The 12214-nt window shown below is 38.6% G+C and overlaps 1 protein-coding gene and 1 long non-coding RNA gene across 2 annotated transcripts; both read right to left on the bottom strand.

Annotated features, from left to right (window-relative positions):
• Nucleotides 1–1168: 1168 nt before the first annotated feature.
• On the bottom strand, nt 1169–12169 carry lin37 (lin-37 DREAM MuvB core complex component). The gene is made up of 10 exons (XM_082179483.1): nt 12032–12169; nt 11289–11360; nt 11119–11185; nt 8753–8803; nt 8585–8614; nt 5009–5094; nt 4388–4545; nt 3179–3310; nt 1586–1659; nt 1169–1473 (listed from the first exon to the last, which is right to left on the bottom strand). Exons 2-10 carry the CDS (start codon nt 11320–11322, stop codon nt 1395–1397), a joined length of 711 nt encoding a protein of 236 aa, XP_082035609.1. The 5' UTR covers nt 11323–11360; nt 12032–12169; the 3' UTR covers nt 1169–1394.
• On the bottom strand, nt 6000–8577 carry LOC309505980. Its single transcript, XR_014208607.1, has 3 exons — nt 8149–8577; nt 6656–7489; nt 6000–6552 (listed from the first exon to the last, which is right to left on the bottom strand). It is a non-coding gene; the product is annotated as an uncharacterized lncRNA (long non-coding RNA).
• Nucleotides 12170–12214: the final 45 nt, after the last annotated feature.

The following is a 12214-nucleotide window of genomic DNA, read 5'->3' as shown; positions in this document are numbered from 1 at the left end:
GAATAAGAGGTTAAAGAATAACAACAACTTTAAATGGAGTCAGATTAATTATATCGGAGTCAGATAAATATTTGAATTATACACGTCATTCTTCAACTGCCTTTTGTTCCGATTATTGGTTCAAAATAGTAGCGTAAGCTTCCAGCCTTACACACTGTATAATGAGGTGGAAACTCTCTTCCCCCAGAGGGGTCTGCCCTCAGAAGCATGACACTGATGGCATCAGGACTTTTTCTTTGACGAAGCCCCCTTAGCGACAATAACAATCCTCAGATCTGTTTTGCCCTTCAAAGGCTTTGCCTGAGAGCGCTGCCCCACATCCCAAACTTTTTACGGGGGGAGTACGGGTCTCCTGCTCCGGAGAGATAAATCTGCTGCTTGACGCAGTTCGCTGATTACGTCAGTGCTGACCTTCTCACGGTCACCCAGGTCTTTAAGCAGGTCAGCCTGGTATGCCTGCAAGATAGACATTGTGTGCAGATTGGACTAGTTGCACATGCTTCCAGAGGCGTAGTCTCTCGGAAGGGAACAACTCAGGCCTTTTCGGGTCATAGCTGTGGTCCTGGTCTTTTTCGTATCTTGGCTTCAGTCGTTTGTTTTTTTACTTTTATATAGCATTTGCAGCTGAAAATAGGTGGCTTGAAAGTGTTTCAAGGATATTTTTAATAATTGCAGCAATAGCTGAACACCTGATTATGTTGAACAGCTGTCTGAACCCCATCCTATATATGTTCATGTCTAAGGAATATAAGCAAAAGCTTAAACAGTGTCTACTGCTGGAGACGGCATATACTGAGGAGCATCTGAACTTCAGGGTCAAAAAGCAGACAAAAGGCACCAGCACCTCCACACCTAACAGATGCCAGGACACACAAGACTTTGAGAAAATCACTCAAAATGTGCTTTGCAACATAATCATTATATGCCACTTCTATGTACCTTTAGCTATTTTGTTCCCTTTATTCTGAATAAAAGCATGTAAAAAAGCTTTGAATGGGACTCTGGTATTAAAAATACTGCATAAATGTTTCCCAATAGTTTCATTAATGTGCTATCTCAGGATATTACGCATGCAAATAGGTGATAGACAAACACTGAGCATTGAAATAGCTAAGGGTAAAGAACTGTCATAAAGAATTCATTCAATTTATTCAATAAACACATCAAATTCACTTTCAGTACTGTAGATTTATTCGAAACCCATGTTATTTTTTTTTTGTATTTAAAGAAAAAAAAATTACAAAATCATTTACTCACATATTTTATGCTAAAGTTCAGCTCAGTTCAACATGTTGGTTACAACTATTTCACTCTCATTGAAGGCTTCCTGCCTTGACATTTTTGTTTAATTCCTTTAACAGATTTTCTTCAGATGCACTAGGGATGCATGTGAACTAACGTTCATACATTTCCTTAAGGATTTTTATGCTCTCGCTGTATCTCAGCTGGTTCTTGCTAGACGCCTCCTTCCACCTAAAACACACAAGAAACAAATGATAAAGAACATATGCATAATTTCATTTGTAAATACCCATCCCCCATAAAAGAAAAGAAGTGGAAATGAATGAATGATGAGAAGTTATACTTTTGTCTAATTTTCTTCCAGCGTTTGATGTGACTGAAGATAAGAGTTGAGGTGCCTGCTGCAGTGTCTATGGACTGAAAAAGAAAAAGATCTTGCAAATACCAAAATCACAAATGGATATGGCCACATGAAGCACACAATTTAGCAACATTACAGTATTGCAAACTTTAAATAGGACCTGGTATGCCCTTATACAAAGTCTTGATTTTGTTTTGGGGGTCTACAAGAATAGGTTTTCATGGGTGCATGTTAAAAAAAAAAACATTTTACATTGTTGCAGCACCTCTCTACTTAGTCTGTCAGTAATGTTCTGGGGGTGCGTTTCCCAAAAGCATCGTTAGCAAACTACGGTTGGAAGTTCCGTCGTTATCAGCATAGTTCAACGAGTCGGAACTACTGTTTCCCGAAAACATAGTTCCAACGAACAATCGCAAACAGCATCGCAGAGTCGTGTGGTTGGAACAACAGTTCTCGACCTGTGGTTAGAAGCATAGTTTCTTGTTTGCATGACATGTGGACTCAATAAATACTTATCTTGAGCCAAATAAGCAAGCTGACATTCAGTACAATCTGTATATTTTATTTAGAATACATACAAATGTCATTTGTGTCTTTTAGTTTAATTGATTTAAAGCGTCATTTTTGAATAGTGCACATGCGAACGGTGCTCTACTACGTAAGAACGAGCCTATGATTGAATCTGGAAATAAAGCAAAATAACTGAGAAAATTTTGAATTAGTCCTCAGGTGCCATGTCCATAATTTAGAGCAAAACATCTAGGTTAATTCGATCTCAAACAGATTCATTAAAAGTAGTTATTACTCCACCACATGTGTAACATCATTAACCAACGTGGTTGAACGACCAATTTGCAACAATACGGTTTCGGGAAACAGTTGTGACTTGCTAGTTGATTTCTTCAACGATGCATCGTACTATGGTAGTTAAGCAGTGAGTTGCGTCGTTGTACGGGAAACTAGGGCTGGGACAATATATCGATGTGGTTAATCAATTTTTTTCCGAATGCATCGCAAATCGATTCTGAGCTTAGTTTTTAACAGCACGCTCAAATGCTCACGTCACGCCCCTTACCATAACCACAAGTTTCACCACACTACTAACGCAACTCAACTAGGCATCAACCGCATTATTTTGCGTATGCCTTGGGTGGGAATTATTTAATTGAGGAATCTCAAGACTACAATTGAGGTGTTTCAGGGAGTTCAGAATATAGAGAATAACTCCCTTTGGAGTGACTTTGTGCTTTATGATTTTGCAGAATTTCTTCATGCTCAAACAGCAACATTACACACTAAAGATACCTGAAAATGTAAAAAAGCATAATAGGTCCTCTTTAAATTATGAATTCCGTCATTAACGTGATGAATAACCAATCAATTCAGTATGCAAACAGGTTTACTTATCACATTCCTAACAAAGATTGGTAAAGGGTTAAGCAGAAGTGCTTGAAGGCAACTTTATCTTCTGTCATTTAACAGTTCATGTCAAAAGGATTGTTTGAATGCAGATCCTCAAAGAAAGATAAGCGTTTCCTGTACACCATGTACGGCACAATAGTTGCTATAGCCCACCTGGCTCTCTGTTGGTTTCTCTACAGGTGGAATCCTGAGATTAACAGGTTCACCAGCTGAACCTACTGGACAGGAAACAGGCGGAGGAAGCCTGTACAGGTTCTGTCCTTTGCCATTCAGCATGTCAGTCATCTGAAAGAATAAGAATCAAAGAGCAGTTTCCCTCAATTGTGATGCTTGTTGTGGCATAAAGTACTCTATTTTTCAAAGAAGTGAAGCCAAGGACAATCCTTAGTGGTGAAAGGAAGCCAGGGAAATTCAATGGAAAAATATGAATTTATTTATCCACTGGGTAATTGAAGTCAGAAGGGAGAGTCAAGCCAGATGTTGCAGGATTATTTATAACAACAAACTTTGAAGTTCACAACTAAAAATGTAACTGAATATTTATCTAAGATATTATACTGCAGTGGGCCAAGACATGTTTATAATTATTCTTTTGCTCCAAGGACAACGAGGACGAAGAACGAGGTGAAGGTCAAGTTAAATACAACTCAAGCAGTCTGACATGATTTACAAATATACTGATTTTGTAAAATCAATTATAAATGCTTTTACAGGGATGCCCTTGCAGAGAAAGTCTATAGTGCAACAATAACCAGAATAAACACTAAAATAACCATATGTAAGGGTGCTTGAATCTGTTTACATCAGGGGTACTTGACTTTTCCGAGTCAGACTCTATGATAATTTAAAAAAAAAATTTTTTTGATAACTCTCACATAGTTTTTAGTCAAAGAAATACTGTTTAACAACAAATGTATCTTGACTGGAGACATTTTAATGACTATTTTTTGTCTCTAAATTAAATTTTTGGAAATTTCCCGTTTCTTGAATCGTGGCGTGGGAACTTTTTTACAAGGAACTTCATTGCCAGAATTATATAAACAAATGTTCATCCACCAAGAAAAATAGTCCCACTTCAAAAAGATGATTTAGACAAACATTTTAAACCTACACATTTCAAACACAAGTGCTCTAATAAAAATATTAACTTAAAGTAATTACATTAATGTAAGCAGGATTTTGTTTGTCATTTTCAGTGGCAAATAGCAATGTCAGAGAGAGTTTATCTTGCATTTAACTTGGAATATGCCCATCTTCAAAGTACAGTCATAGACCAAAATACAATGGTGTTATTTTGAGTAGTTCAATGATCTTAAAAGGATTTGTATTTAAAATAATTGCGAAGTGAATGCTGGGTGTGACCTCTTCCTCCCCGGAGCTGTGAGGGGGGCTGGGCGCAGTTCTCTCTCGCATAGAGGGGTTGTTTCTCATCCATGCCCGACAAATGGGATACAGCGGCGTAGTAGTGCTGAACTGAGCCAAGTCCACACTGCGGTCAAATAACTTGATAATATACGCATCTGATGGAGAAGATGAGATGTGGAGCACATAAGAAAACAGGAAATGGGTCTTATGAAATGATGATAAAAAAAAAACCCATCCAAATTAAATTAATTTCTCTAGAAATCCCTCAAGCCACCACAGAATGTTCTCTGATATGAAAACCCAACAGCGCTTCTCAGAAATGATAAAACATGTTATTTATCTTAAAGATGCAAAGTTACCAATATACATTTATCAATTTCAAATTGACCTGAATTCATCCTATATCATAATTTGCTTTTTCCCTTATTTTGTTACTTTGACTAAATATAGATACACACAATTATAAAATAAAGATAAGTGAGCAGCTGCCTGCAACAACAGCTAGTAGATCAGGCAAAATTACTTGCCAATGTAAAAACAAAATGCCCTAGTTTGGCTGTTGCTGAGTGTTAATTTCCCGAAAATGAGAGTAGTAGACAAAGCTGATCTATCAATTACTTTGTTTGTGCTGGTTGGTTTCTGCCAGACCATCATCCATCTCTTTACGCTTCTTCCTTCTGTGTTGTGGGAATCGTGATGATGGTCTGTGAATGAAAAAAGAGGCTCTTACAGGAAACTCTACCAAACCATTTAGGAATGAATACTGTTTTTTAAGTATTACTATTGTAAATATTTACAAAGCACCCTCAAATGCTGAAGAGCTTTAAGTGGTTAACACGCAGCTGGTAGTAAGGCTAGGCGACATATGTTGATTGATATATTGCAATGATTTTGCTGCCGATAGAAAACTAAAGGGTTTGTTCACACAGAAACGAAAAATTGTCATCAATTACTCTCACTGTCATGTCGTTCCAAATCCGCAAGACTTTCGTTCATCGTCAAAACACTAATTAAGATATTTTAATGAAATCTGAGAGATTTTTGTCCCTCCACTGACATTCTACGCAACTACCATATTGTAGCTTCAAAAAGTTCATTAAGAGATTATAAAACTAGTTCATATGAATTGAGTGATTTAGACCAAAAAAAAAAAAAGAGACTCAATTGCTTTATATGATGAAAAGATTGAATTTTCATCATTATCCACATGTAAACATTGATCAGCAAACATAAACAGAAGCTGAATCTCAAACATGCTGCGTAACACGAGAATGAACCTCATTGGTTCTCGCTGAATCTCAAACATGCTGTGTAACACGAGAATGAACCTCATTGGTTCTCGCTGAAGCTCAAACATGCTGCGTAACATGAGAATTAACCTCATTGGTTCTCGCTGAAGCTCAAATATGCTGCGTAACATGAGAATGAACCTCATTGGTTCTCGCTGAAGCTCAAACATGCTGCGTAACACGAGAATTAACCTCGTTGGTTCTTGCTGAAGCTCAAACATGCTGCGTAACACGAGAATTAACCTCATTGGTTCTCGCTGAAGCTCAAATATGCTGCGTAACATGAGAATGAACCTCATTGGTTCTCGCTGAAGCTCAAACATGCTGCGTAACACGAGAATTAACCTCGTTGGTTCTTGCTGAAGCTCAAACATGCTGCGTAACACGATAATTAACCTCATTGGTTCTTGCTGAATCTCAAACATGTTGCGTAACACGAGAATTAACCTCACTTGTTCTTACGGAAACTGAAACATGCTGCGTAACACGAGAATTAACCTAATTGGTTCTTGCTGAGCTCAAACATGCTGCGTAACATGAGAATGAACCTCATTGGTTCTCGCTGAAACTCAAACATGCTGCGTAACACGAGAATGAACCTCATTGGTTCTTGCTGAAGCTCAAACATGCTGCGTGACACGAGAATGAACCTCATTGGTTCTTGCTGAAGCTCAAACATGCTGCGTAACATGAGAATTAACCTCATTGGTTCTTGCTGAATCTCAAACATGTTGCGTAACACGAGAATTAACCTCACTGGTTCTTACGGAAACTGAAACATGCTGCGTAACACGAGAATTAACCTAATTGGTTCTTGCTGAGCTCAAACATGCTGCGTAACATGGGAATGAACCTCATTGGTTCTTTCTGAAGCTCAAACATGCTATGCAAAACGAGAATGAACCTCACTGGTTCTTGCTGAATCTCAAACATGCTGCGTAACACAAGAATGAACCTCATTGGTTCTTGCTGAAACTCAAACATGCTGCGTAACACGAGAATGAACCTCATTGTTCTTGCTGAAGCTCAAACATGCTGCATAACACGAGAATGAACCTCATTGGTTCTTGCTGAAGCTCAAACATGCTGTGCAAAACGAGAATGAACCTCACTGGTTCTTGCTGAATCTCAAACATGCTGCGTAACACGAGAATGAACCTCATTGGTTCTTGCTGAAGCTCAAACATGCTGCGTAACACGAGAATGAACCTCATTGGTTCTTGCTGAAGCTCAAACATGCTGTGCAAAACGAGAATGAACCTCACTGGTTCTTGCTGAATCTCAAACATGCTGCGTAACACGAGAATGAACCTCATTGGTTCTTGCTGAAGCTCAAACATGCTGCGTAACACGAGAATGAACCTCATTGGTTCTTGCTGAAGCTCAAACATGCTGTGCAAAACGAGAATGAACCTCACTGGTTCTTGCTGAATCCCACTGGTTCTTGCTGAATCTCAAACATGCTGCGTAACACGAGAATGAACCTCATTGGTTATTGCGGAAGCTGAAACATGCTGCGTAACACGAGAATTAACCTCATTGGTTATTGCTGAATATCAAACATGCTGCGTAACACTAGAATGAACCTCACTGGTTCTTGCTGAAGCTCAAACATGCTGTGTAACATGAGAATGAACCTCATTGGTTCTTGCTGAAGCTCAAACATGCTGTGTAACACAAGAATGAACCTCATTGGTTCTTGCTGAAGCTCAAACATGCTGTGTAACACGAGAATGAACCTCATTGGTTCTTGCGGAAACTCAAACATGCTGCATAACACAAGAATTAACCTCATTGGTTCTTGCTGAAGCTCAAACATGCTGCGTAACACGAGAATTAACCTCATTGGTTATTGCAGAAAACTCAAACATGCAGCGTAACAAGAATGAACCTCATTGGTTCTTGCTGAAACTCAAACATGCTGCGCAACACGAGAATGAACCTCATTGGTTATTGCGGAAAACTGAACATGCAGCGTAACAAGAATGAACCTCATTGGTTCTTGCTGAAACTCAAACATGCTGCGTAACATGAGAATGAACCTCATTGGTTCTTGCGGAAGCTCAAACATGCTGCGTAACACGATAATTAACCTCATTGGTTCTTGCTGAAGCTCAAACATGCAGCGTAACACGAGAATTAACCTCATTGGTTCTTGCTGAAGCTCAAACATGCAGCGTAACAAGAATGAACCTCAGTGGTTCTTGCGGAAGCTCAAACATGCTGCGTAACACGAGAATTAACCTCATTGGTTCTTGCGGAAGCTCAAACATGCTGCGTAACATGAGGATTAACCTCATTGGTTCTTGCGGAAACTCAAACATGCTGCGTAACACGAGAATTAACCTCATTGGTTCTTGCGGAAACTCAAACATGCTGCGTAACATGAGGATTAACCTCATTGGTTCTTGCGGAAGCTCAAACATGCTGCGTAACACGAGAATTAACCTCATAGGTTCTTGCGGAAACTCATACATGCTGCGTAACACGAGAATTAACCTCATTGTTTCTTGCGGAAGCTCAAACGTGCTGCGTAACACGAGAATGAACCTCATTGGTTCTCGCACGTCAAGCAAGCATGCTTAAGCTTCCATTTAATATAACTGATGTGTGCACTGATACATATATATGTAAATAAAAGCCTAAATTCAATCTGTTCATCATATAAAGTGATGTCTCTTCAGAAAATTTTGAATAAATAGTTCCAACATATGGATAAACAGATGGACTAGTTTTTCAATCTCTTTTTGATTAACTTTTTGAAGCGTCAAAGTGGTAGTTGCGTAGACTGTCACTGTTAAAATAACTTAATTTGTGTTTCAAAAGTGAACTTGAACAAAATGAACAAAAATGAAAGTCTTACGGGTTTACGGATTTAAAATACTAGCCAGAAGATTTTCCTTGCCTTTTTCCTGCAGAAGAAGGTGACAAATCCCTGCAAAAAAAAAAGAAAAGAAAAAAAAGTGTGCATTACATATGACTGTTAAATTAATCTTAATTAAACATTTACATATTTCTAGCTGGGAGAAGACTGTGTTTATAACAGTAACGTAAACATCCTGTATGTGCATACTTGCTCAAAGAGTCTGCCACCATTTTCCCAGAATCCTCTTCATTCTGCTCTCTATGCAGGAAAAGTAAGGAAAAAGCACAGCGGATTATACAGATGCCAATTTCCCCAAAACAACTGCTCCTTAATTTCTGAAAGCCATTTATTGCCAATATTTACACAATTTGATTTTCCTGAATAATTTATCTGAATACTTTGCAAGGTTCTCAGGGAACAAATTAAAGCATTAGTGCTGATGACCATTAATGTGATTTTCCACGAAAACATGCTAAGAAAACCCATCTCTTCCGTGAGCACTTAACCTCATTAACAAAAAAATAAAAATAAAAAAAATAAATAAATAAAAATAATAATAAATAAAAATAAAAATTAATTGTTTAATCCTCCCTTATTGGGCTTATGCTACTCTGAACAATGCCTAAATTGTTATGGCAGGGCGACTGGGTCAGAGTATCTCTGAAACAGCAAGGCTTGTGGATTGATCTCAGACACCAGTGGTGAGAATTTACAAACAGTGTCCAAGGAGAGACAAACCACAAATCGGCGACAGGGTGTTGGGTGCCCAAGGCTCATTGATGCACGAGGGCAATGAAGGCTATCCCGACTGGTCCGAGCCAACAAAACCCTCTACGGACATAATGAAACTTGAGTCGCCATTAGCTAGCACATTTTGACCCCTGTCCAATGTGGAAAGCGCCTACAATGGGCATGTGAGCGTAGGAACTGGACCTTGGAGCAGTGGAAGGTCACCTTGACCGATGAATCCCGTTTTCTCTTACATCACGTTGACGGCTGTGTATGTGTGCTGTTCACCTGGGGAAGTGATGCACCAGGATGCACTGTGGGGTGATGACAAGGAGCAGGGAGTGTAACAATGTTCTGCTGGGAAATCCTGGGTCTGGCCATTCATGTGGACGTATTTAAACATTGTTGCAAAGCATGCAGGTACATCCCTTCATGAAAATAGTGTTCCCTGCTGGAAGTGGCCTCTTTCAGCAGGATAATGCACCCTGTCACACTGCACACATTGTTCAGGAATGGTTTGAGGAATATGATGAAGGTGTTGCCCTGGCCTCCAAATTCCCCAGATCTCAATCCAAATGAGCATCTGTAATGTGCTGGACCAACAAGTTCCATCCACAGTGTCTCCACCTCGCAACCTACAGGACTTGAAAGATCTGCTGCTGACGTCTTGGTGCCAGAGATACCACAGAACACCTTCAGGGCTCTTGTAGAGTCCATGCCTCAGCGGGTCAGCACTGTTTTGCCAGCACACGGAGGACCAACAGCATATTAGGCAGGTATATATCATAATGTTTTACTTTTGGCTCATAGGTGTATCACTTTATTTGAGTATACTATATGTATGCAGGTAAAGTTGTATGTATTTATATACAATTTTATATATAGAATTGTACAATAATATAGTTAAAATTTAGCAACAATATGTTTAAGTAAAACACTGTGATGAATTTATTGATGTATTGATTGAATGATGCATAAACACTTATTGAATAAAAGTCTAGGCACTTACAATAGTCACTGATACTGTAGATCATACATCAATCATGTTCTGATTGGCTGTATTTTACATCTTGCAGCACTTAACAGACAAATTACTATACAGTACAATATTATAATGTTGCACCTGGTTAGTGGTTAAAGGACAAGTTCGGTATTTTACACTTAAAGTCCTGTTTTCAGATCGTTTCTGATGAAATACAATGGTTAAGATTGAAATTTGGACAAATGCTGCTGGCCCGAGAATTTTCGGTTTCTGTGGTAGCACCCCCCCCCCACCTCCACAATGGTTGCATAGGTGCACTGGAATAATCCTTCCTAAAACGCATTAAACTTTCGTTTACAAAGACGTGAAACTCACCGAGTGGTCAGGGGTGTTCACTGATATGCTCACACAAATATCGCTGCAAAAGATGCTTTCCAACAGGTTTTATCGTAGTTTTTCATCCAATACAAGTCAATGGAGTCAACAAGATTCTTAACCATTGTATTTCATCATAAACGATCTGAAAACAGGGCTTTAAGTGTAAAATACCGAACTTGTCCTTTAAGACACAGGTACTGTTAAAGGAAGTGCAGTTTCAGCACAGTCAGAACAAACTTTACAGCTGTGCCATTGCTCAAACACAATGCAATCACTAATGTCAAATAACAACAAAAGGACACAACAGATTTATGTGGGAGTACATCGTGTGATTATGCTATTAAGTACTGCTAGACATTCTGGAAAACTGACAGTTTACAAAAGTAGACTCATCACTAATGAGCTTTAATTGCCTAAGGTCCATTTGCAACTTCGTTGTTACAGCCTGGAGCTTTCAATGCTCAAGGCACATTAATGCACTAACCTCTCACTGTCACTCCTCTCAACCAGACCTTGCAATACTGCATCAAGGCGGTTTCGAGCCCCAGCATCTGCAAAAGAACCATTTCACCACATAAATTAAATAATTTTTTTCAGGGACACACCACGTACTAAAACAGAAATGTAACAAGAAACAATTGTTTGCAACCTCACCTGTTTTTTCAGTCTTGATTTTACAGTGAAGCATTGTGACAGAGTGATCCTCACACAACAGGGATTCTTTACCTGTAATATCATTCAGATGATTTAGTGATTTGGTACTTACTTATGACTAATATAATTGAAATGGGTTCAATTAAATGACAATGAAATTAATATAAAATCAAGTGGATGCGCTCCAATTTGATATGCTATCTTGAGGGCATATTACAAATATGAGGCACCTACATATAGGTAAGTTATATAAAAAAAATGTCCCAATCATTGGGGCATTTTTGGCACTTTTGATGTCCCAAGCCCTAGTTAATTTCAGACCCTTCTTTTTTACATCTGCAATTATTTCAATTATTATTACAATTATTTTAAACAATTATATTTGTATGTATGTATGTGTGTGTGTGTGTGTGTGTGTATATATATATATATATATATATAGTTGTTGTTTTTTTCGGTAAATCAATAGAAAAGTTTGAAAAAGGAAAATCACAGGGGTCATGAAAAAACAAAAACAAAAAAACAGTAACGTTACTATTTTGCTAATCAGCTAACAGTTAAGTTAACGTACAATGATATAAACAGCTGTCGTTAGCTAGCTAGAAAACCACTTAAATCCCTGATTAACGGCATTTAAACTCTTCACCGACTTCACAAACGCCTTAACAAAAACATAATACAGTAAATAATATAACTTGGGAAGGTAGAAATACTTTATAAACACCAAACAACACGTCATTCACCTTTCAATCCTTAGCAGAGAGACTGACGACGAGACGCTTCTGTCACAATCCGACTTTCCTCTTCCGCGCGCAATGAGATTCCCGGCTCGTCATTGGCTGCAGCGGACGAGAGTGCATCGCTCTTATTGGTTCAAATGGCTGTCGATCACAAAATACTAAACGTGATTGGTTGGTCAGCAGTTT

The sequence above is a fragment of the Leuciscus leuciscus genome, assembly GCF_965113295.1.
Source record: "Leuciscus leuciscus genome assembly, chromosome: 9".
Taxonomy (NCBI): domain Eukaryota; kingdom Metazoa; phylum Chordata; class Actinopteri; order Cypriniformes; family Leuciscidae; genus Leuciscus; species Leuciscus leuciscus.
The sequence above is the reverse complement of the archived record's forward strand: the minus strand, read 5'-3'. Positions and strand labels throughout refer to the sequence as shown.